Source organism: Crocodylus siamensis, chromosome 7 (genome assembly GCF_052110815.1).
Source record: "Crocodylus siamensis isolate JL-2025a chromosome 7, ASM5211081v1, whole genome shotgun sequence".
Taxonomy (NCBI): Eukaryota; Metazoa; Chordata; order Crocodylia; family Crocodylidae; genus Crocodylus; species Crocodylus siamensis.
Window position 1 is genome coordinate 65,273,604 of NC_143401.1, and position 25,342 is coordinate 65,298,945.

At 48.6% G+C, this 25,342-nt stretch overlaps 1 protein-coding gene across 5 annotated transcripts in view; it reads right to left on the reverse strand.

Moving 5' to 3' along the window:
* Window positions 1-25,342, reverse strand: part of PANK1 (pantothenate kinase 1) — a 105,801-nt gene that overhangs the window by 42,533 nt on the left and 37,926 nt on the right. For 2 of the 5 annotated variants that reach the window (XM_090056704.1, XM_090056703.1), the window contains exon 1: window positions 1,676-2,119. The exons of 1 other annotated variant lie outside the window; for it this stretch is intronic. In XM_090056704.1, the coding sequence (XP_089912830.1) occupies window positions 1,676-1,898 (223 nt within the window). In that variant the 5' untranslated portion in view covers window positions 1,899-2,119. 2 more of the 5 variants (XM_090056707.1, XM_090056705.1) reach the window with 2 other exon arrangements.

The window sequence follows — 25,342 nt, forward strand, 5'->3', positions numbered from 1 at the left end:
CAACTCAGTGACCCTTACTTCTGACCTGCTGCACCTTGCCCCCAGTGTGTGTGGGGTGGGGAAGGGTGTGAGGGGCATGTGGCCCCCAAGCAGCCCCTCACAGGTTGGAATTCTACCAGCCTGGAAGGGGGAAAAAAAAAAAATAAAAAAAAATATCACAGTTTAACATGTTTTCCCTAGTGCACTCCTCTCACGTTTAAAGGAGAAACCATTTTTAAAGTTTATTGATCCATTTTTTAAAAATTTCTGCGACCCTTTCACATATTCTTGTGACCCACTTTTGGGTCATGACCCACATGTTGAGAAACACTGCTTTATTATACCTTGTTAGGTACAAGGTGTCTCTACTTACAAAACCAATAGTCTCCAAGGTCATCCTTGAAAGTCCTTTTCTTCCAGAGTAAAGGGAGGGTTCTTCCCTCTCTCTCCCCTCCCCCCCCCCAAAAAAGCAAAAAAAACCCAGTAAAATTTCCAATATTGGAAAAGATTTTCTGGACTAGACAGACAAAATCCAAGAGCCACTATGTGCTTATTTTAGTCATTATAATTTGGCACTAGCTTTTTATGAGTATTTCCAAGTAACCTCTAAGAATATGCCAAATTTCAAATATGCCATGTAAAGCAGAAACTGAATGATGCTAACAAATCTCCACTGTAACCACTACAGAAAGTATGGAGTTAAAAAAAAAAAAAAAAAAAAAAAAAAAAAAGCTGTTTGCTTCATAATAACATTTCACAATTGGATTACTACACATGAAAAGAAAAACACTGGAATTATCAAATAGCTCCTTTTCATGTTGGAGCATAGATATTAAAATAACACTCATAAAAACAATTAAAAGCTATTAAAAAGTGCGATAAGGGTTACATTCAGAATGTGCACTTGAAACATACAAGTTTAAACCCTCCTTCCCCCCTCCCAAAAAAAAAACAACCCCAGAAGAGTAAATTTAGCAGTTAGTTTACCAGCCCTCCACAACGCAGAGGCCTAATCCCATGGAATACATTTTAAATAGGGTCTGAAATTTGCCATTTAAATAATACTTCCTGTCAGTTAGAAGAATTTGTGCCTTGCTTGCACCTCAGTTCCTCCCTGCACTTCACAGGCCACATTCAGAAAAGTGTGCTGCTGTGTTCCTCCCTGCACTTCAGAGTGTATCCACATCCAGACTTGTGCATGCACACACAAGTGTGAATTCCTCCCTGCGCTTCACAACCTGCACATGCAGGCATGTGTACAAGTGTTCTGCATCCCCCAGCCACTCAGTGGGACAAAACCAGGGGAGAACAAGAGACCAGCAGGTGCGGAGGGGCCACCGGAGGAAGCGCAGCTCTTTACTTACACCGCTCCTTGGCTATGATGAGCTTCATGGTAGGACCCAACTAGAGAGGAACGTGCAAAGACCCACCCGCTCAAGCCGGCCACAGCCGCGACCCCTGAAGCGCCCCTGCCCACGCCCCCCGCCACGTCCCGCGCCCCATGGCTGCGGCGACTCCTCATTTATCCCGCGAGCCCCGGCGCCGCCCCGCCCCCGGCCGCCCATTGGCGCGGGGCGGCCCGGCCCACATGGGCTTAGGGGTGCGCCCGCCGCCCGGACCCGGCATTGGTGGTAGCCGGGGGGCATTGAACGAAGCCTGCAGGCAGTCACATGGTCCCCGCCCCGGCCCCACTTACGCGGCCTGTGCCTCCTGCCCGAGTCCCTCGTCCGCCGCAGCCGGGAGCGCTTGGCCGGGGAGCCGTGGCCGGGCAGCGCCAGGTCGGGGCGCAGCAGCAGCGCGGGAGGCGCCTCCGCGCAGGGGCCGTGGCCGAGCGGCGCCGCGGTGGGGCGGCAGCTGTGGTGCAGCCCGTTGAGCAGCGGGCGGCCGGCGGCGGGCGGCGCGCGCAGCGGCTCTCCCATGGCGGCTGCGGCTCTCTCGCCTTTGTGCGCCGCCCGCCAGCAGCTCCCTGCTCCGCGTGCAGCGCCGGAGCCCCCGGCCCGGCGCAGGCGTCCTGCCCGCAGCGGGGGGCGGCCACCGCCGCCTGAGCCGGGACACAACGCCTCTGCGCCGCCACCGTTCACGCGCGCATTCCGAGCGCCTCTGACGCAGCCCCACCCCGCGCGGCCGGCACGTGCGCGGCCCCCTCCTACCGCGTAATGGTCCGGCCCAACCCCTGCGTGCGCACGCTGGCGCCGAGCCGCGTCCTTGGCGTGCCCGGGCCGGGCCTTCCGCGCATGCGCGCACCTGTCACGGGGGGGAGAGGGCGCTTCTCACGCTGCCCGTGTCGGCGGGCGCGCGTCTCTGCCTGGGGCCGCTGGAGCCCCCTACTCGGTGCGCGCGAGCGGAGTCCCGCCCTGGTTCTCAAGTGTCGGTCACGGGCTTCAAGCGGCCTGGATGACCTTGCGTGCCCTCGTGCCTTTTCCGCACCTAGCCTGTCCCGACGAGCCCTTAATGATCCACTTGCTCCTGGGATTTGTCATGTGGCGCTAAGGAGGCCTGGAGTTAGTCGGGGGAAACCCAGCAAAAGTGTTATTTAGCCAAGTGCGTTATTAACATCATTAAAGCATGTGAAATGCAATGGAGTGAACCGCAGGGTACCCACAGGGTGCTGTATGGAAGGAAGGAAAAGAAAACGAGAAGAAACTTGGCAAGCGTGTTCTGTACTTTGCTGTGTCCCATCCTACGGCAGTTCTCAAGTCAGGTGGCCACTGTCTGTCATTGGGCAGCAGGACAGTCCTGGAATGGGAACATCAAGTCCCCATCCCTGACTGCGTGACTCCAGGACAGTATTTGTCTGGGATTTGCAGTATCCTGCAGGGATGTAGGTTTGGGAAGGGGCAGGTTTCTGCTTGCAGGCTACTGGGGACAGCAGGACGTGTGCCATGTGTATATGCATGCCTGCACACAGGCACATGGCCAGGAATAGCCAGTCAGCATGGAGGGCAGCTCCCTGTGGGTAAATCTGTGGGGGAGGGAGCAGATTGAGGCCCCCACAGTGAGGGAGGGAGTGTGGCAAGGGCTGAGGGTGCTTGGGGCCTAAGGTGGGGAGCGGTCTGAAGCCAGAGGTGACTTGTGGGGTAGTGGGGCCTCCCCACTGCCACATGCACTACCAGCAGGGAATGGTTGGGAGCACATGCCCACCAGATTTGTATGCAGGGCAGGGACAGATGCAGGCTCCCCCAGGAGTCCTGCACTGGCTACACCACCATGGTGAGGTGCCCCTTGCCCGCCCAGCAGCAGCATGGGTGGTGGCAGCATGGAGTTGTGCCCCTCACTGCTGCTGGATGGATGGGGCATGCAGCTGGCAAGGGGATCCTAGGGGAAAGACAGTATGGTGGGGAGCCCTGAGCAGGTAGCCCACATCTGCCTCCACTCAGCTGCACTCTGGCTGTGCCCCTGGTGGAGGCAGCGGGGAGAAGAGGCAAGCGAGTGACCCGCCTTTCCATTTTGAAATGGTGGTCACCCTAGTCTCAAACTACCGACACCTTTTTGATTGTCCACAAGAGTTCAGGCACTTCCTTATACCAGCTTGTACTGGTGCTACCTGGGCCCTTTGAAAAACCACTGGTAACAAAGGCAAACAAGGTTATTTGGGTAAATGTGATATCTTTTATAAGACCAGCTGAATAACAATAGCTGGTAACAACATGGAATAAGACTAGCTGCTCCCAGAAAAGGTTACTGTGCTATGGGAAGAGGATCCAAAATGCCAGACAGCTCCGTCCTTTCTTTTCCTAAAGGAATGAACATCTAGGAAATTATATTCAGGTGGAAAAGAAACCAGGCTTCATAAAAACTATGCTAGAAAGATATTTAGGATTTTGTGAATAAGATCAAAAGGAGAAAGCATTTTTTTTCCCTCATAAGTACTAAATATTAACTGTTTCAAAGACATGGAAAATACCTAAATCAAGTCTACTTTTATTGCATTAGCAGTTGCTTTGACTGGAGTCACAAACAATGTTACTAGTAAGAAGCTGAAAGAAGTGGGCTGTAAAACAACTAATGAATTAAGATATAGTAAACACTGTTAAAACAGCTGAGCATCCCTGATTTGCTGTATCACATTTCAATTTTTATAAACTAGACTAGAGGTTTGAGGACTATCAGACCATTTTCTTGCAGTCTATGAAGAGCTGGCTACTCATAAGACATATCTACATGTTCATTAATGCACCATAGTTACTGCACATTAAGGTTAGGACTTGTATAATCAAATACTAAATCAATGAGCAGTAACCAGTGCTACTGTGCAGAAGTGTTGGCACACACTTTTTAGTGACACTACTGCACAGTAGCCTAAAACTATTGTACAGTAGCATATTAGCAGTGTTTCTGATGTGACACGCTACTGCACAGTAGCGTTAGGTACGTACAGAAAGTTAGTGTACTAACTTTCCTCCTCAGTTCCAGCTGTTAAACCATATTAAAGAGAACTAAGTTACAACTACTAAGTTACTAATCTTTTCCTAATATTTTCCCAAGCAAACAATTACTGCAGTTACCACAGGTGCATACAATTGCTCAATGAAAATAAGTGTTCTGGATTATCTTGAACAGGAGAGATGGAACATGGAAAAATTCTTTTAGAACATGGCCCAAAGAGATCAAGAGATTTAGACAGGTCTAGACTAGCAATGTTAGAAACAAAGATGCTATTCTATGTACATAAAAAACTAAGTCAAGTGAAAGACTTAGTTCTTGGTCTTTGTGAAACATGTCAAACATAGCAAGAATGAATGCACCAATATACAGAATATACGTCCAAAACTTTAATTAGGGGGTTTTGAATACCCAGTGGGAGATGCAGTGCAGTTCACTCAAAGACCCACTTTTCTGACAATATTTGACACTAGAGGGGAGGAAGGACAGGTCCACTTTGCCATAAATGAACCAATTTCCTAATTCATGCTTACAACTGTCTCCAACTATCATATCTCTATATAAAAAAAAATTGTTTCAAATGAGAATGTTACTTTATCAAAACCTGCTTTTCAAAATACTGCATTTACCCAAATCCAAAGCAACTTTGAATTTAAGGTCCTCTCAATAATTTGATTCTATAAATGGAATATTATAAATTTGTTAACATCTTTCATTTATAGAAGCTCACTATTGGAGGCTTATTTTAAATTTGTCCACAACTGCCCACAGACCCAACTCTGCCTCCCAATCCCCTGTCCATCCCCTGACGCATCCTGCTGTCTCATTCTCCACTCAATCCCTGATGCATGTTGCTGCCTCATCCCTCACCTAATCTCCACCTGGATTCCTGCCCATCCCCCACCCAATCTGGCACTCACTGCTGCCCCATTTCCACCTGACCTCCAATGCACTGATGCCTCATTCCCTGGCCAATCCCTGGGTGCTGCTGTGCCATCTCCAGTCTGCTGCCCAATGCCTAACCGTAGCTGCTGACCCCTGATCCAGGCTCACAGTAGCTCCCACTGACTCCATGACTGCCAACTCCAGACAGCCACACCACAGCACCTCCAGAGGCCCCCAGCACTGATATTCAAATCAAAGGCTGGTTTTCCTCCATGTTGAATGGTGGGGGGAAGGGGCGACTTGGATTTGAGTAAATACTGTGCATTTTTTTCAAATTATAGATTCATAGATGTTAGGGTCGGAAGAGACCCCAGTAGGTCACCGAGTCTGACTCCCTGCCCTGGGCAGGAAAGACAACCCCAGCTAGATGCTTGTCCAGTCTCCTCTTGATCACCCCCATGGTAGGGGAGAGCACCACCTCCCATTCCAAATTCTGGCAACCCTTACTGTGAAGAAGTTCTAATGTCCAACCTAAATCTGCTCTCCGTCAATTTGTGGCCATTGTTCCTAGTTACTCCAGGGGGTGTCCTAGTAAATAGAGTCTCCTATTCCTTGCTGCCCTCCCCTGATTAATTTATAGGCAGCCTATAAATAATAAATTTATGTAAATTTTAGTTTCAGTTTTTTAAAGCTAGAACAGCATTTTCAGGACATATAGCTGTTAGAAGTGAAGTTATGCACTTCCATAATACCATGTAAGGAAATTTACTAGCGATCTATAGATTTAATATATACTGAATTACATGAGCAGTATTTTGAAAATATGAAATCTCCCTTCAAAAAAAGAGAGAAGGATTGTGATGTTGCCTTAATGAAGAACAAAGTGTTTGAACATAAACATGACCTCCCAAGGCAAGTTGTCTTGGCTTTCTCATTGTGGCTGAGAAAAGCCCTGCAGTGCTTTCAGCCTGGCCACTTATGAAGGAATACTGTCACTAAGAATAGCTGTGAACTTGTGAAAAGGTACAGTACTTTCTGCCTTACATTTCCCATGAAGCATCCACTTTGCTAATATCACCTTTCACTTCATGTGCCTTAATTTTTGATTTTCTGTACTTCTGTTTTTTTTTTAAAATGTTCCATTCCAAAACTATGCATGCACATGTGAAATAAGTTACATAGAACTGGAGAAACTAAGTTTTCCATTCTGTGTGCCCTCCTCCAGGGGTCAGGTAATCTTTCAATATAGCCTAAATATCAACAAATTCAGGCATTGGTACAGGCATTGGTACAGTCTTCATCAGCAACAGACAGAAGCCTCCTAATTTCTTACCATACTAATGTAAAAGCCCATAAAAAAGGATGGGCAAAATAGGCTACTTGTTATAGGGTACCATGTTTCTGTTATCCACTGTGTCATTACTAACTTGAGCTGTTCTGCCTAGTCTTCTTCTGTACAACAGGTATCCATCAACATTTCCAAGCGTCTCCTCTGTAAACTCCTTTGGATATTTCTTCAGATATTGATGATTTTCCACACATGATGCATTTGGATTCAATCTTCCACACAGTCCGTAAAGCATCACAGTGATCTTTGCTCAACAGACAATGCACTGTTGTACAATTTCATGTTTGTTTTAAAGTTCTGGTAATGCTTGTTGTTCCAATTCATTATCAAATCCTGCAAATACTCTGGAAGTGGTCTTACTGGAAGCAGAATCAGTTTACACGTATGACAACAACCCCAGAACTAGTCATCTGACAGTCTTTCAGCCTGGAAATGTTTTAAAGAGTTACAAAATTGGCACACCACATTCATCAATCCACAACTATGTTCCTCAGTCTCATCTTCACTGAATCTGTTGTTGCCTACTCTTTCAGCCTGTCTTCTATTGTCTCTGTGAATCCTTTGCTTTTCCATTGCATCTCTTCTATGACATCCTCTTTGCTCATTTGTTTCGTTTTGCCATTCAGTTGTGCTGAGGATGCCGGAGGGAGTGCACATGCCCCCGGTGCCCCCCGACCATTGAGGCGGCGACGGCAGCAGCAGCACCAGCACCAACAGCAGCAACGATCCACAGCTGAGGGACAGCTGTGGCAATAAGGAGGTAAGGCGAGGAAAGGGAAGGGGAAGGGAGCGAGTGAGACCAGGTGCGGGCAATTGGGCAGGGGATTCTTTCCCCGCCTGACCCCATTTAGCCACGCTGGGCGGGAGCTGCGCGAACAGGAAGTGCAAACAGGTGTGCTGGAGTTTGTGCCAGGGTTTGCGCAGGGAGGCGTGAAAGGAGGCCGCAGGCAGCGGAAGAACCAACAGCGGTGGCAGCAGCAGCAGCAGTCGTCTCAGGTGAGTGAGTGTGGGTGACAGCATGGGAGTTGTCATGCGGAGTGCAGCCAGGGCTCGTGCCCCATGGCTGCCTCCTGGCCCGGGGACCAGTGAGACTTCCATGCAGGTGGGACCACTGCCTGTGGGGGCTGCCTGGCATAGTCCCTGGGGCTGGGGGGGGGCATGGGAGTGGGGGCTTCTCTCACCTGTCCCACCTGTGACAGGATTGTGGCGCTGGAGGGGCAGGTGAGAGAGCTCCAGGCGGAGGTGAGCAGGCTGTGGCGGGTCAGGGCCATGGAAGGTGAGATTGATGGCTACTTTGTCTCTCTGCAGGGCCCATCCCCTCAGGCTGTCACCACCCAGGAGTCTGCAGGAGGCGAATGGAGGATGGTCACCTCCAGGACCAAGCAGCGTCACAGGCGGCGTGCAGCTGCATCAACTGACACTCCGGTACAACTGGGGAACAGGTATGTGGCCCTGGCAGCGCTGGAGCAGACGTGAGGAAGGAGGAAGGGAGAAAGCCACGCTCTCAACCAACAAGCTGGCATCCGTACCTTCTGAGTATCATCCAGTGACCCAGAGGAAGAGACAGCGGGTCATTGTCATAGGGGACTCCCTCCTCAGAGGAACGGAGGGACCCATCCACCACAGGGACCCCAATGTGAGATGTACTGTCTCCCAGGAGCCAAGATTGGGGATATCACAAGGAAGATCTCTGACCTCATCCGGCCTTCTGACTACTATCCTATGGTCCTCATCCACGTGGGAACCAATGATGTGGCCCAGAGTAGTCCGGACCAGATCATGGATGACTACGTGGTTCTGAGGGCCAAGCTTAGAGAGTTGGGGGCCCAGGTCGTCTTTTCATCCCTCCTCCTGGTTAGTGGAGGCTGTCAGTGGCAGAGTGCCTGCATCCGTGAGGTGAACTGGTGCCTCCAGAGTTGGTGTCATCACACCGGATTTGGCTCCCTGGACCACGACCCGCACTTTAGAGCAGAGGGCGTTCTGGGGTGTGATGGTCTCCATTTCTTCCCCAAAGGTAAGAGTTTGTTTTCTTACAGGCTAATTGACCTCCTCCGGCAGGCTTTAAACTAAGCTCGTCGGGGGGATGGGGACCCACAGGAGCAAGAGGTAACTCAACCAGGTGTAAGACCTTCACAGGTAAGAGCTCAGGTATATACAAAGGGACCAGTTGTCTCTCAGGAACAGGGGGTGCCCAGGGCTCCCACGGGGGGATTAAGGTGTCTCTTCACTAATGCAAGAAGCATGGGGAACAAGCAGGAGGAGCTTGCTCTCCTGCTTGGAAGTAGTAAAATCGACCTGGTTGGCCTAATGGACACCAGGACACCTAATGGACATGGTGGGATGAAACTTTTGACTGGGCAGTAGACATAGAGGGCTATAGGTTGTTTAGAAGACATAGGAAGGGGAAAAAAGGTGGGGGGGTTGCACTCTATGTTAGGGAACAGTATACCAGTTCTACCTTCCAAATGGGACCAGAGGAAGGCTTAAGTGAGACCCTGTGGGTCAAACTTCAAGGAGGGTGGGAGGAGAGGGATCTGGTGGTAGGGGTTTACTACAGGCCACCACATCAGGAGGAAGACCTGGATCTGGAATTTTCCAGGCAGCTGGGGGAGGCCGTGCGTGCAAAGGATGTTGCGGTCATGGGTGATATGAATTACTCTGACATCAACTGGGAGTAGCAGTCAGCCAGATCTAGCCACTCACGAAGGTTCCTGACATGCATCCAGGACCTACACCTCATGCAGGAGGTACATGTTCCCACTAGGGAAACGCCATACTGGATCTGGTGTTAGCCTCAGGGGATGTCCTGGTGGGGGATGTGCTAGTACAAGGGAGGCTAGGGGACAGTGATCAGTTTGCTATTCAGAGAAGGGTGGGGAGGATAACTAGCACAGTGCAAATACTTGACTTTAGGAAAGCCAACTTTGTGCTCAGGGCAGTAGTCAGGGAGGCATTCGGAGCCCAGGGGGTAGCTAGTATGGGGGTCCAGGAAATGTGGTCCTTCCTCAAGGAGGCTATCCTTAGGGCTCAGCAGGATGCAATTCCACTGTGCAGGAAGGCAGGAAAAGGGTCCAAGAAACCTTCATGGCTGAGTGCGGATATCCAGGCTGGCCTGAGGGCAAAGCAAAAAGGTGTACTGGCAGTGGAAGCAGGGGGCAGGAACAAAGGAGGAGTACACCTCCCTGACCCAAGCTTGTAGGGATTGGTAAGGGAGGCTAAAGCAGCACTGGAGCTTAGATTAGCTTCTGGGATTAAGGATAACAAAAAGTCCTTCTTCAAGTATATAGGTAGCAAGAAGAAGTCTCGGGGTAACATTGGACCCCTGTGAGGCAGGGCAGGGCAGTTGGTGATGGACGCACAAGAGAAGGCAGAACTCTTCAACAAGTTCTTTGCCTCCGTGTTGCTGTCTGCTGACAATGGGGTGCTCTTGGGTGATAATATAGAGAGGCCCAGGAAGGATGCGAGTCCCCCGACTGTTAGTTCAGACCTAGTTAAGGATTACCTGGAGGGCTTAGATGTATCCAAATCAGCAGGCCCAGATGACCTTCATCCGCGGGTGCTGAGGGAACTGGCTGGTGTCATTGCAGAGCCATTGGCACGGCTGTTTGAGGACTCCTGGTGCTCAGGCCAAGTCCCTGAGGACTGGAAAAGGGCCAATGTGGTCCCTATTTTCAAGAAGGGGAGGAAGGAAGAGCCTGGCAACTACAGGCCAGTCAGCCTCACTTCTATCCTGGGAAGGTCTTTGAAAAAATTATCAGGGGCCACATTTGTGAGAGCCCTGCAGGGGAAGTGATGTTGAGGGGTAACCAGCATGGGTTCGTGCCAGGCCAATCCTGCCTGACTAACCTGGTCTCTTTCTATGCCCAGGTAACAAAGAGCTTAGATGGGAAGGAGGAAGTCGATGTCATCTTCTTGGACTTGCAGAAGGCCTTCGACACAGTGTCCCACCCAGTTCTGGTGGGCAAGCTGAGGGACTGCAGCACTGACAAATGCACAGTCACATGAGTGGCAAACTGGCTCCAGGGGCGCACCCAGAGGGTGGTGGTGGACGGGTCGATGTTGACCTGGGAGGGTGTGGGCAGCGGAGTCCCCCAGGGCTCGGTCCTGGGGCTGGTGCTGTTCAATATCTTCATTAGCGACCTGGACGAGGGTGTGGAGAGCACCCTGTTCAAGTTCGCTGATGACACCAAGCTGTGGGGTAAAGTGAAGACACCGGCAGGCAGGGACCGCATCCAGGCAGACCCGGATAGGTTAGAGAAGTGGGCGGATCTGAACAGGATGTGGTGCAACAAGGACAAGTGCAGGGTGCTGCACCTGGGGAGAGGGAACCAGCATTATGGGTATAGGTTAGGGGCTGCCCCTCTCGGCAGCACAGAGGCAGAGAGGGATCTTGGAGTCAGGATTGACTCCAGGATGAATACGAGTTGCCAATGCGACGAAGCAATAGGCAGAGCCAACCGCACGCTGTCATGCATCAACAGGGGCATCACTAACAGGTCCAGAGAGGTCTTGCTCCCCCTCTATGCGGCGCTGGTCAGGCCGCAGCTGGAGTCCTGTGTCCAGTTCTGGGCGCCGCACTTCAAGAGGGACGTGGGGACCCTGGAGAGGGTCCAGAGGAGGCCACTTGTATGGTCGGGGGCCTCCGTGGCCAGCCCTATGAGGAGAGGCTGAGGGACCTGAATCTCTTCAGTCTCCGCAAGAGGAGACTGCGGGGGGATCTTGTGGCTGCCTACAACCTTATCAGGGGCCAGCAGCAGGGACTTGGGGAAAGTCTGTTCACCAGGGCCCCCCTTGGAGTCACCAGGAACAATGGCCACAAGCTGAGGGAGGATAGGTTTAGGTTAGATATTAGGAAGAACTACTTCACTGTAAGGGTGGCCAGAGCCTGGAATAGGCTTCCCAGAGAGGTGGTGCTCTCACCTTCCCTGGAAATCTTCAAGAGGAGACTGGATGGGCACCTGGCTGGGGTCTTATGACCTGCCACCCCCAGTGCTCCTTCCTGCCCATGGCAGGGGGTCAGACTAGATGATCTGTCTAGGTCCCTTCCCACTCATTGATTCTATGAGATTCTCATGTTCAGTCCAACAGCAAGTCATCAGTTATTCTGCATTCAGATCGTATACTTTTCATGTGGCATTGCATATAGTTCTGCTTCTTAGGCACCTGTTTGGTTTTGGTTGTCACTACCATTTTTTTTTATTTTAAGAGCCAGATTGTGATAACCCTACACCATGAACCATCTCAGTGAAGTAACTGAGACTGGATTTTGTTGACGGTATCATCCAGTCAAATTAATGGTGTCACAACCTTGCCCTTGGAATGTATAAAGATTGAAACAGAAAGAAAATCTATGTAAGGATATCAGAATCTATCCCCAAGCTCAGAAAAATACACTTTTCCTTCTATTTTGTGGGGGACTTATATCCCTGGTTTAAGGCTAAGCTAAAATAAACACCAAACAGGTGCAGCATATAAAGCCATTACACAAGAACCAAAAATATTCTATACTACATTCATGTTGCCTATTTTAATGCAGTGTCAGTCAGCTACAGAATGACAACCATATTTCAGAGAGGAATTTTAATGGGACGTATGTATTCACCTTCTAAGTTTACAGTCTGCATTATGCAGTGCAAAAAGTGTAATGAGATGAACTTTTGTTATAGTTGCTTGTTGATTCATGTTCCAAGGATTGCTGAATTCCCTCCATTTCTGTTTTTAGTTCCTTTTGGATGACTTCTGTTTTTATCCTGTTTTTATATTACAGAGAATTCATTGTATTTTTCATATAAATTATTTTTCCCTTTATAAAACAGTAGCAAGTATACAACAATTTAATGAACGAATTTCCAAATATGCCAAACAAAATTAATTGCAACTTCGTAGTAGCATGTGTTTTAGTTAAATGTACATACGTACTCTGAATTGGTATAGTCCAAAGTTAGGAGACTGAACTTCTGGTCAGTCCTTACAAACTGCTTTTATGCTGGATTAAAAATATTTAGTAACTCTTGCATGAGTGTATAGTTCTGTGACTGCATGTGTTAAACATGAACGACGTGTGTCCCCAGTGGCTGGGGGGCATGGCTGCGCTGCCAAGCATCAACCAGGGGTCGGTGACCACCCACAGGCACCACTGGCAATGTTGGTGGTGGCCAGCAGTGATTGTGGACTGGCCACAGACACTGCCAGCAGTGTTGGCAGTGGGGTGGCGACTGGTGACCACTCACAGGCACTGCCAACAGAGTCTGCAGCACCTTTTTGCAGGGGGTGCACCGCCATGCTCAGGGGATGCACATGCACCCCCTACGCATCATCCCTGCATCAAAATATAAGCAATGCTCTTTTTATCCCTAAAAATAGCAAAGCCAGAAGACCAGGAGTTATAAGCAATCTTATCATTGGAAACTGGTAAACTGGTATGTACATCAATTTTGGAACTACATGAATATATACTGAAGAAAGCAATGATATAAAATATGAAAACATATTTATAGTGCCTTCTTTTAAGAAGTCCAAAGAACTCCATGGGAAAAAAAAATCAAATCTCATCCACAGGAACACTAGGCCTAATTATTACAAAAGATATCTACTGTCCAGGTCATGCAAAACCTATAGTCCTGTGGGAGCTAATGATAATAGCTAAGTGCATAAAAATAAAGCATACCTTCAAAGGCTGCTATATCAAATAGTTGTAGGCATTTAATCAATTCTGTCCCTCCTTCAGGAACATATCTGAATTTACTGTCCCCAAATTCTACCCCCTTGTGACATTTTACTTATTTAGTGTATGCAGTTTTGGCATATTGTTTCAGCCATTTTAAGGTGATGTTCTCACTACTGTGAAGAGATTGAAGACCATCAGGTAATATTGTAAATGGACACAATTCAACAATGTGAGACATGGTTTGAACTTGTCCACAAGGGCATTTGTTGTTATTGAGAATATCCCATTGGTATAGGCTTGAGGAACATGACCCTGTCCAGTTTGAAAAATGTTGAGAAGTGCCCAATAACAGTGTGGCCAGTTAAATCCTGGTTGACGCACTGCAGGGTCAGAGATGATGTGCTCACTGATTGGTGCTTGTGCTGACCGTTCTTCATGCCTTTAAGTAAGAAAAAGTCAAAGGGTTTTTGAAAGGGTGGACCATATTGGGAGTTTTGAGGGGAGCCAACTTATTGATAGGTGGAATATGTCCCAGTACTCTGCCAGTGTAGGATTATCCTGGAGTCTGGCTAGTAAGTCTACTACAGCATTTGTGTGGTGGAGATGGGGGGGGAAATGTTCCTGAATACTGGTATAACCCTTAGCATGCAGTGCTACCTGCAGCCGTGTCCAGATGTTTGGGACACGAAGCTTTACCCCTGCTCAGCTCACTTAGGAGTGGCCAGAGGCTCCCTGAGGGTAGGGTTCCCTTTGACAAAGGAGAGAGAGACCATTGCAGACTTAGAAGTAGCTATTTACAGAATTTAATTATATACAAGAAATAATTATAATATGCAAGTGAATATTAAATGATATAAAAAGTTTGAAATACTTTATTTATAATACAAGGGTGAGTTTATACAAAAATAGCAGTTAATAACTATTTACACTTAAGAGATGATCAAGTTGATGAATGCAAAGCTAATAACTTATACACTATGCTAAATACTCCATATATAATCCCCTAATTAATTATTCACAACTAATAAACCTTTTCCCCAACTTATGCCCTCACTCCTCTCATTACTTGCTTTAAGGGCTCCAGCTGTCTTGAGCTAGACCATGTAGGCCTACGAGTCTTGCAGGCTGCAGAAGCTGTTCTCTCCCCAGACCCCTGCAAAACACAGATTCTTCCCCACACACCTCCGTGCATGCTTCTCTGCCTGTGTGCTGCCTCCCCAAGCCTACAGAGCTATTTATGCAATTAAGCACAGACAGAAAGAGCATGCTGTGACCCTTGAACACTCAAGCTGTATGACATGGACACTACCAACCACACAGTCTGGAAACCTCTAGTAGTTATATGCCTTGAAACTTTCACTGTGCACTCTGACTGCACAGCTTCAGTCCCTTTTCCTGTCTTGTAACCTCACACCTGGGCCAGAATTTCTCTTTCCCTTAGTTTTCTTCCCCCATTTCAAAGCACTCACCCACAGGCAGGCCAGGCAGCACCTCTGGTCTCACTTCCCCTTTAGACACATAGGGCATTTATATACATATTTTTTGTTTGGCAATGTGCCAGGGATCCGCTGCTTCTGAGCAGATTCAGTTAAATCAGGCCTGCTCTGCACATGAGCTGAGGTGCAATGCACTGTGCTGTATGCAGTTGTATAAGCGGCAAAATACACATCAGAACGCAGAAAACAGCAGCGGTGCACTTTTGAGCTAAAGCACCTCCGAGGTGTTTAGTTCACAAGTCCACCACTGCCATTTTTTAAGTGCTGATGCACATTTTGTTGCTTATACAACTGCAAGCATAACAGCACTGTGCACTTTTCAAAGTGCCCGGCTTTGTGGCTCTTGCGCTTGTAAAAATGCTCTTAGGCACACCAAGGCTTCTCCTCAGGTAGTGCCTCCTGCCTCCCTGGGTCTTAGCTCTTACAGGTGTCCTGGGAACTTTCCCTTGCTGGCATCACTTTACACCAAACTGACACAGTTCTGCCCCAGTCCTTTCCCTGGCCGCTCATATGGAGTTTAATCACTCTTTTACTGACCCCTAAATTTCCAAACCCAGCAGAGAATCGGCATCCCAGGGTTATGGGCTCCCCAGGTCTATGTCCCCACCCAAAGGAATTTGTTAAGCCGGCTCACGGACTCTGAGGGTTTGCTGTTGGGGCTGTTCTCTCCTACTCCACCCTGGGTTTAAGGGGAACTGCCCAGCCAATCGCTGGTCTGGAATTTTCCTGGGCTCCCAAACTGAGTTTTGAATTTTTAATCCTCCTGCTGAGGATAATACACTACGAAAATTGATGGTAGTTCCTCATACAGTGTTCTTCAAGCATTTAGGCAGACCCTGATGCAGGACACTCTGAAGGTAAGTGCCCTTTAAACTGCCTGTTACACTGGTAACCATGGGAGCGGAGTGGGGTGCAATGTGTCTGACACAAGGCACATTATAGCATGCAGTTGGGTTTCCACTATTTTGCTGTGTGATGAACAAGCCCATACAGGGGCCCTGTATTCTGCAACTGAACAACACAGAGCAAGAGCAGCAGATTAATGCAACACGGAGGCAATGACACCACAAATGGACCCTGCAAGTTTGGCAAGTAGGTTATTCCTTGTTCGGATTTTCAAAGCAGTTTTCTAGAGATGCGATTTATAAGTTAAAATCTGGTCTACGGTGATTCCAAGATAAACTGGGTGGGTTTTGAATTTAAGAGGCCAACTGTTTAAAGTGATAGTGAGTTTGTTAGAAATGGAGTATTGGTAGAAATGCACAGTTTGCATCTCGCACCTGATAAGAAAAAAAACACTGTCAAGGACTTTTTTTTTCTTGGCCAGCCTTGCCACAGTTCTTCTTATACTAAATCACAGACTCTCCCCAAGCCTCCCCCTAGCTTTTCTCATGCAGATTACAGAAGCTGGAATTCAACTGACTGTGTCCTTGAAAGGGGGGGAGGTTTAAACTCTTGGTGACCTAAAGAACTTTCTGAGCATGCGCAATTAGCTGATGCATATTTATTTCTCCGCCCTGCATACTTAAGTAGTTAATTATAATGTACATGCGATGGATGTAGTGATGTAACCACATATATGTTTGTATGAAACGGAAATGAGCTGTAAGAGTTACTGTTTCTGCACACGTGCCCAGGAGGAAGAAGAATGAATACAGCCTGCAAAAATTCCTTAGGGGTTCGGAGTAATCTGAGTCTTTGACTCTGCTCTGACCCTATTTGCAAATACACCTTTTGTGCTGCTAATGAGTGTGTGTCTATGATTTTGGTGGCTTCCAAGAAACGGACCGCAATCTTTTGCAACAGAATCTGGCGAGCCAGGCAGGAGATTCTCTTGGACTACCCCGAAATTCAGCGACAAGATCGTCTCTGCCACCATGGGGAGTGCGCACTGAGCCACCTTTTCCGGCTCGCCCAGGGGTTTGAGACGTGAGTCAGGATATTCAGGAAGTTAAAGGCTCCTGTGCAAATTTTTGCTTTCTGAGGATGCCAGACACACATTCCGGCATTCTGATCGAGATCTCTGGGGTATCTGACTGAGTATACGAATTCCCTTGCCCAATTTGGTCTCGGTCCAGGAACAAAGACGTGTACAATTACCAGGAAAATTTTGGCCGGGTTTTCGTTATAAACCACCTGTTGTGAGGACCTTTTCGTATTTGGTGTGCGTTGAGCGCACTCTTGTGGGCATATGGGTACGGGTTGCTCCCGTGTAGAGAGCCCAGATATGCCTTTAGGATGTATTTTATGGAACTTCAGTAAATTTGGAAAGCAGGCAGATTATGGAGTGAAGATGAAAAAGGGTGATTTAATTAAGTTTTGTCAACTCGAGTGGCCAACATTTGGGGTCCACTGGACCCCAAAAGGATCCTTTGTAGTAAAAGAAGTGATAGCTATCCATGAAATAGTTATGCAGAACGGATATTGGAATCAATTTCCTTATATCGATTGTTGGTTGTGGGTGGTTCAAAGTCAGCCACCTTGGATTAAGAAATGCTTAGTAAAGTCTCATGTGATGGTTGTTAAAGGAAAGACTCGAGGAGGACCGCCTGTACTCCCTGAGTCTAATGAGGGGGGGAATTCTGAATTGACTGAGTATTGGACCCGGTCTCCAGTCATAACCCTGTCAGGTAGCGCGGATGAATCAGACACCTCTTCGGGATCCAGTCCCTCTGCACCACCGCTCCCTCCCTCAGGGAAACCACCACCGGCGTATCAAAGCATACCTAATGATTCAGAGCGTGAGCCTCAGCCAAGCGCCCCATCTGAATCAGGGAATAAGGGCTATTATTTGCGCAAGACTGTAGAATCACAGCCGGTGCTGAATTGCCCGATACGAGAGGTTATCGGAGAGGGGGGCAGCGCAACTTTTGTCTACACCCCATTCAGTACTTCAGATTTATTTAACTGGAAGAATCAGAGCCCCTCTTTTCGTGAAGACCCTGAAAAGATGAGGGACCTGTTTCGATCTATTGGGCAAACCCATCGACCCACTTGGGCTGATGTCCAGATGGTGCTCCAAACCCTCCTGACCCCGGAGGAGAGGAGATTAGTGTTGGGGACGGCAGAGCGCATTGCAGCAGCCAGGGTAGAAGCGGAGGGAGCTGCTGGTCGTACCTTGCGTGATACCTGCCCTGTTGAGGAACCGAGATGGGATAATCATAGTGCAGAAAGAAGAGAGCTGAGTGCACGGTATCTGGGGATTATAGCGGAAGCAATGGGGAAGGCAGTGTCTCGGGTTACTAATCTGTCTAAATTGTATGAAGTGAGACAGGGAAGAGAAGAGGATCCCTCAGCTTTCCTCGGGAGGCTGTATGAGGCGTTCCGCAGGTTTTCGGACCTAGATCCAGAAGCCCCAGATAATCAACGCATGGTAAATGTTATGTTTATTGGTCAAACCGCTGCTGATATTCGTAAGAAGTTAAAGAAAACTGAGGGAGGTGCTGGGAAACCGATTTCAGAGCTGGTGGAAATTGCATATAAGGTATATGGGAATCGTAAGCATATGCAGGAGCGCAAGGAGGATAAAAAGGCTCAGTGACAGATGGCAGCGCTGGCAGCTGCTATAACTGGAGGTAACCCTGGAAAGGCTGGGATGCAGAAAGGGAAAGGAGAAAGAGTGGGAGCAGACGTTTGTGCTTATTGCAAAGAGAAAGGACACTGGAAGAGGGAATGCCCAAAGTTAAAGGAGAAGAGAGAGGGTGAACCAAAAGGTCACCTCATGCGGGCAGAGGAAAAGGGTGAGGACACAGAATGAAGGGGACGGGGATCTAAGACCACTACCCTTCGGGTTGGAGCCCGAGAAGATCCCATGGTAACCATTAGGGTTGGTGGCAAAAACTTTGAAGCCTTGGTGGATACTGGGGCTACATTTTCAATGATTCCAGAAAACCCCCCCTGTGCAGGAACTAGTGAACAGCATGTTCTTGTGGAAGGGATTGAGGGAACGCAATCCCAACTCCCTGTTTGTAAACCACTCCTCACCAAAGTGGGGGACCATTTGCTTGGGCACTCCTTTGTATATTCTCCAAGTTGCCTGGTTGCACTACTTGGGCAGGACCTACTCACAAAATTGCAAGCTGAGATATTTTTCAGAGATGACCAGATGGTGGTCCAGCTACCTGTCAAGCAGAGCTCGAACTATCAGATGGCTCTCCTGGAGGACCGGCGCCCTGTAGTAAGTTCTGAAGATCACATGACTGGAGTAGACCCTTCGGTATGGGCTGATGGAACCCCTGCACGAGCTAAGTCGGTCTCCCCGGTAAGGATCATACTCAAGGATGGGGAGGGGCCCATTCGGGTAAAGCAGTATCCACTCAGCCGAGCGGCCAGAACTGGACTCAAGCCGTTAATAGAGAAATACAAGAGGTGCGGATGGCTAGTGGAAGGGTCCTCACCATATAATACCCCCATTCTTGGAGTGCCGAAGGCAGATGGGGTCTCATACAGACTGGTCCAAGACCTGCGAGCAGTAAATAAGAAGGTCCTTTCAGACCATCCTGTAGTCCCGAACCCACACACGATTTTGACACAAGTACCAGGGGAAGCTGAAATATTTTCAGTGCTAGATTTGAAAGATGCTTTCTTCTCCATTCCCCTTCACCGAGAGAGTCAAAAATTGTTTGCTTTTGAATGGGAGGATCCAGATACTTTCCATAAAGCCCAACTCACGTGGACAGTTCTTCCACAAGGATTCATAGCAGCCCCCCATATTTTCGGACTTGCCCTTCAGAAGGACTTGGAGGAGTGGAAGGGATCACACCCCGCAGTGACTCTCCTCCAGTATGTGGATGACCTGCTAGTTGCAAGCCCAAACTTGTAACTCTGCGAGAAAGCCACCAGGTCACTGCTAAACACTCTAGGGGAAAAAGGATATAAAGTCTCTAGAGAGAAAGCCCAAATATGTCAGCCTCAAGTTACATTTTTGGGATATAAGCTCTCAAAAGGAGTCAGAGCCCTGAGTGCAGATCGCATACAGGCAATCCAAGGTCTAACCTCACCTAAGTCACCCAAGGAGTTGCGGGCATTCCTAGGGCTAACTGGGTTCTGTCGACTATGGATACCAGATTATGGTGGGAAGGCTAGACCACTGTATGACTCACTGACTAAGGAGAGTCTCACTAAATGGAAATGGAATAAAGAAATGCAGCATGCCTTTGATCTACTTAAGGCAGCATTAATCCAGCCCCCTGCCCTGGCCATCCCAAATAGTAAAAAGCCATATCGACTGTATGTTCATGAGACTCGAGGGGTCGCATAAGGGGTGCCGACACAGCCTTCAGGCCTAACCTGGAGACCCATGGGATATTACTCAAAGGTTCTAGATCCAGTTGCACTCCGGTGGCCAGCCTGTCTTCGGGCTGTGGCAGCCACAGCAGTGGTTGTTGAAGAAGCCCAGAAGATAGTCATGGGTGCGGATATGGAAATACACACCCCACATGGAGTTCCCCAGATTCTAGGGACTGAGGAAGGAAAGTTTCTCAACCCCTCCAGACAATCACGGTATGAAATATTTTTGCTCTCTAATCCAGGACTTACTTTCAAACATACTACAGCCTTGAACCCTGCAACCTTGCTGCCGGAGCCAGGGAAACCGACGCATGACTGTCTTGAGGTCCTGAATCAAACCACACAGGTGCGGCCTGATCTTGCTGAGGACCCAGTTGAAGACCCAGATGCTGAATACTTCGTAGATGGCTCCAGCTCTGTCATCGATGGAAAAAGACGAACAGGATGTGCAGTGGGAACCTTGGATAAGGTAGTATGGAGGGAGTCATTGCCGAGCTCATGGTCGGCACAGGCCGCGGAACTCACTGTGCTCACCCGAGCATTACAGCTGGGGACAGGCCAGCGGGTTAATGTATACACTGATTCTTGCTATGCTTTTTCTACGGTCCGTGCGCACGGACTATTGTGGAAGGAAAGGGGTTTCATTATGGCTTCTGGGAATAAAATTGCTAACGGTCCCCAGATTATCAAGCTACTAGAGGCACTCCACCAGCCTAAAGAGGTAGCAGTCATTCATGTGCGGGCCCATGGGAAGGCTGCTGAGGAAAAGCATAAGCTTGGAAATGCAAAGGCTGATGCGGCAGCAAAGGAAGCCGCATTTATTGGTGGAGAAGCGGAGGAAGTATCCAGGCAGGCCTTGTCCCATGCCATACGGCCATATGTCCAGGATTTAGTCCCGCAGTATTCCCCTGAAGAAGATAAATTTACACAGAAAGCTTGTGCAAAAAAGAACTCCCAGGGGTGGTGGATAGTACCGGGAGGAAAGGTCATGATACCCAGGCCATTGCTTCGGGAGGTGCTGCAACAGCTCCATGCAAAAACCCATATGGGAGGCTTGGCTATGGGTGATCTAGTGATCCACCAAGCAGTAGCCCCAGGGCTATATGTAGAAGCTCAGCGTATTGCTACCAGGTGCATCACATGCCAGAAAGTAAACCCTCGAAGGAAACCCCCTGTGCCAATGGGAGGTAGACCCTGGGCAGCATACCCTGGACAAGCATGGCAGATTGATTTTGCCGAGCTCCCACGGTCCGGACATCATGGGTTTTTACTTGTCGTGGTAGACCAGCTCTCTGGTTGGGTCGAGGCATGGCCCACCAGGACTGCTACTGCGGCTACAGTAGTGAAGTATTTTTTGCAGGAGATCATTCCCCGGTATTCTCTGCCTGAATCCATCGAGTTGGATCAAGGACAACACTTTGTGGGAAAGGTAGTTCAAGAAGTCGCACAAGCTCTCAAGATCACTTGGAAACTACACACACCATGGAGACCACAAAGTTCAGGACAAGTGGAACGCATGAATAGGACCTTAAAGACTCTACTCACCAAAATCTGTATTGAAGCACGCCTTAAGTGGCCTCAAGCATTGCTGCTAGCTCTTACTTGCATTCGAAACACTCCCCGACGGGGCCTTAAATTAACCTCATATGAAATTATGTTTGGCAAACCCCCTCGAGTCTTACCCCCTGGGATGCGAGAAAATGTAACTTTTGAATTAGGTAATAGCGAGCTTCATATGTACGTTATTGCTTTGCAGTCTGTCTCGTCTTCTCTTCACAGGTATGCAGCCTCCTTTCAGCGTCTGCCTTTAGACGTACCAGTACATGACTTCTGCCCGGGAGACCGGGTCTTGGTGCAGCGGTGGAAAAAGGAACCTTTGACTGAGAGGTGGAGTGGCCCTTTCCAGGTACTTCTAACAACCCACACCGCTGTAAAGATTGCTGGCCATGACCGCTGGATACACCATACCCATGTGAAAAGACATCCACGAGCGTCAGAGGACATCAACTCCCAGGACGAACTCACTCCGGAAGCTGAGTCGTCCTCGGAACAAGCGAGCAAGTGGAGCTGTGAACCTACTGGTGATCTCCAAGTGCGCCTGAGACGGCTTAATCAAAGTTCAGAAAATTAGACAAGAAAGTAAAAAGGGAAAAGTTTAGGCTGTATTTGATCTCAAGAAAGGGAGAATATGGTGGGAATCTTAATATGCCTTGTTGTTATCTATGTAGTAAGAGAAGCAGGATTGAGCAGCCCTAGCCGCCAGCCTATATCCCCGCTTCCCCCAATTGCTCCCCCAGGGACAAATTTGTATGTTGACATGATGGAAAGAATTGCAGGTACCTTCAATCTTACCAACTGCTGGGCCTGTGGGGGACTCCGAGAGGCCGGAGAGCAGTGGCTTTGGAGGGCTTTTCCTTTGGCCCCAAAATGGTTGGCAAGTGATAAGGCAGATGTTAAGAGTACTGGTCAAGAATGGGATGAGAACCGCAGCTGGGATCTTTCCCAAGTGGCATTAGGAGAGTACTGTATTAGCAATAATGGTACAGGGAGGAGTTTGGGACATAGCCAGTGTACATGGACATTGAAATGGGTCCGAACATGCACTACCTGTTATGCCCTTAATAGCAGCAAGTATGCAGGTCAATGGAATTCTACTGCTGTTAAGCTCCCAAACTCCACATGGATGAAATGTAACCCATCCACTCCACAATCATCCCCACATGATGAAGACACCTGCTTTAAAAAGATTGATAACCACCACAGTTGAAGGGATGCAAGTTGCAGCAGTCCCCCTCAAAGCGCAGACTGCAGCAAAAGTCATGATACTCAGAAAAATTCCTCGTAATTATCTTGATCTGCCTAAATGACAATGGGGAGCAGAAAGCATCTTGAGGGGGGAATATTGTTAGAAATGGAGTATTGTTAGAAATGCACAGTTTGCATCTTGCACCTGATAAGAAAAAAAACACTGTCAAGGACTTTTTTTTTCTTGGCCAGCCTTGCCACAGTTCTTCTTATACTAAATCACAGACTCTCCCCAAGCCTCCCCCTAGCTTTTCTCATGCAGATTACAGAAGCTGGAATTCAACTGACTGTGTCCTTGAAAGTGGGGGAGGGTTTAAACTCTTGGTGACCTAAAGAACTTTCTGAGCATGCGCAATTAGCTGATGCATATTTACTTCTCCGCCCTGCATGCTTAAGTAGTTAATTATAATGTACATGCGATGGATGTAGTGATGTAGCCACATATATGTTTGTATGAAACGGAAATGAGCTGTAAGAGTTCCTGTTTCTGCACACGTGCCCAGGAGGAAGAAGGATAAATATAGCCTGCAAAAATTCCTTAGGGGTTCAGAGTAATCTGAGTCTTTGACTCTGCTCTGACCCTATTTGCAAATACACCTTTTGTGCTGCTAATGAGTGTGTGTCTATGATTTTGGTGGCCTCCAAGAAACGGACCACAATCTTGTGCAACAACTTCATGATTAGCACTGGCATTATGCAGCTGAAAAACACTTCGAGACAAGTCTTTAAGGTATTTGGTTTCAGGTGCCATTTTAGGCAGTACTCTAACATCAGTCTGATGTCTCCATAAATTGCCAGTTCTGCACTAGAAAAGTCATGAAATATGTGGCAAAGGCACTGTCATCAGCACTGTGGCATTAAGGTCAGCTCTTAATTTTTAGCTGCTTCTCCTCTGCCTTTTAAATAAAATGTGCCAAACTTAATATCAAAGGCCTATCCTGCTCTATATGTGTGTGTGTAGTAATTCCAATCATGGAATTTTGTAGTAATTCTGACATGGAAAGAGAGCTCGTCCTCCTGCTCAGTGCAAAGAAATATGACAACATTGGGATAACGGAGACCTGGTGGGACTCCACCCATGACTGGACCACGGGGATAGAGGGCTATACTCTATACAGGAGGGATCGTGTTGCCAAAAGGGGCGGGGGGTGTAGCTCTCTATGTGAAGGAAAGCTACATGTCCCTGCAAGCTGATGTTGGCGACCGGCATGGACAGCTAGAGACCCTCTGGGAAAAAATTCTTGGGGAATACGGCACAGGGGACACAACGGTAGGAGTCTACTACAGACCTCCCACTCAAAGTCCTGAGCTTGACCAGGAGTTCGCCCGGGAACTGACTGAGGCCGCTTGCTCCAGGACCTTGGTTGTCATGGGTGACTTCAATTACCCGGACATCTCATGGGAAGATCACTCAGCTAAATCTGAGCGGGCGCAAAGCTTTCTCTTGTGCGTGGATGACCTCTACCTGACTCAAGAAGTCTATGGGCCAACGAGAGGCAAAGCGCTGCTTGACCTGGTACTGGCTACGGGGGACGACCTAATCGGCGACCTAGTGATTGATGGGAAGTTGGGTGACAGCAACCACGAGCTGATCACCTTCACCATCCGCCGTAAAGCTGGCAAGTCAGTCAGCAACACAGAAGTCCTTGACTTCAGAAAAGCCGACTTTGATAAGCTCAGGAGGCTAGTCGGTCAGGCCCTCAGGGGCCATGACTCCAGGGAGATGGGAGTTCAAGAAGAGTGGTTGCTTCTCAAGGAAGCAATCCTCAGTGCACAAGCTAAATCTATTCCAACACGGAGGAAAGGCAGCAAGAAGGCACAGCAGCCCCCCTGGCTCTCCAGAGACCTAGCGGACCTACTGTGGCTAAAAAGGAAAGCCTAAAAAGGATGGAGGATGGGATTCACCTCCAAGGAGGATTACTCTGCACTGGTCCGGTCCTGCAGGGAGCAAGCCAGGAAAGCCAAGGCTGCAACTGAACTCCAACTAGCTTCAGGCATCAAGGACAACAAAAAGTCCTTTTTCAGATATGTGGGGAGCCGGAGGAAAAGCAAGGGCAATGTTGGACCCCTGCTAAACCAGATGGGGCAACTGACAACTGACACCCAGGAAAAAGCCAACCTATTAAATAGGTACTTTGCGTCAGTCTTTCATCAGTCACACAGGATACCCATGCCTGCTATGGGACAGGGAAATCTGGGTGAGGGGAATCCCCTACCCTCCATCAATGCTGACCTCGTGAAGGAACACCTTGAGAAGCTGGATACCTTCAAGTCAGCCGGCCCTGACAATCTGCACCCCAGGGTACTCAAGGAGCTGGCGAGCGTCATAGCCCAGCCCCTGGCACGGATCTTTGAAAACTCCTGGCGCTCCGGTGTAGTGCCCGAAGACTGGAAGAAGGCCAATGTGGTGCCGATCTTCAAAAAAGGGAGGAGAGTGGATCCGGCTAACTACAGGCCCATTAGCTTGACTTCTATCCTGGGGAAGATCTT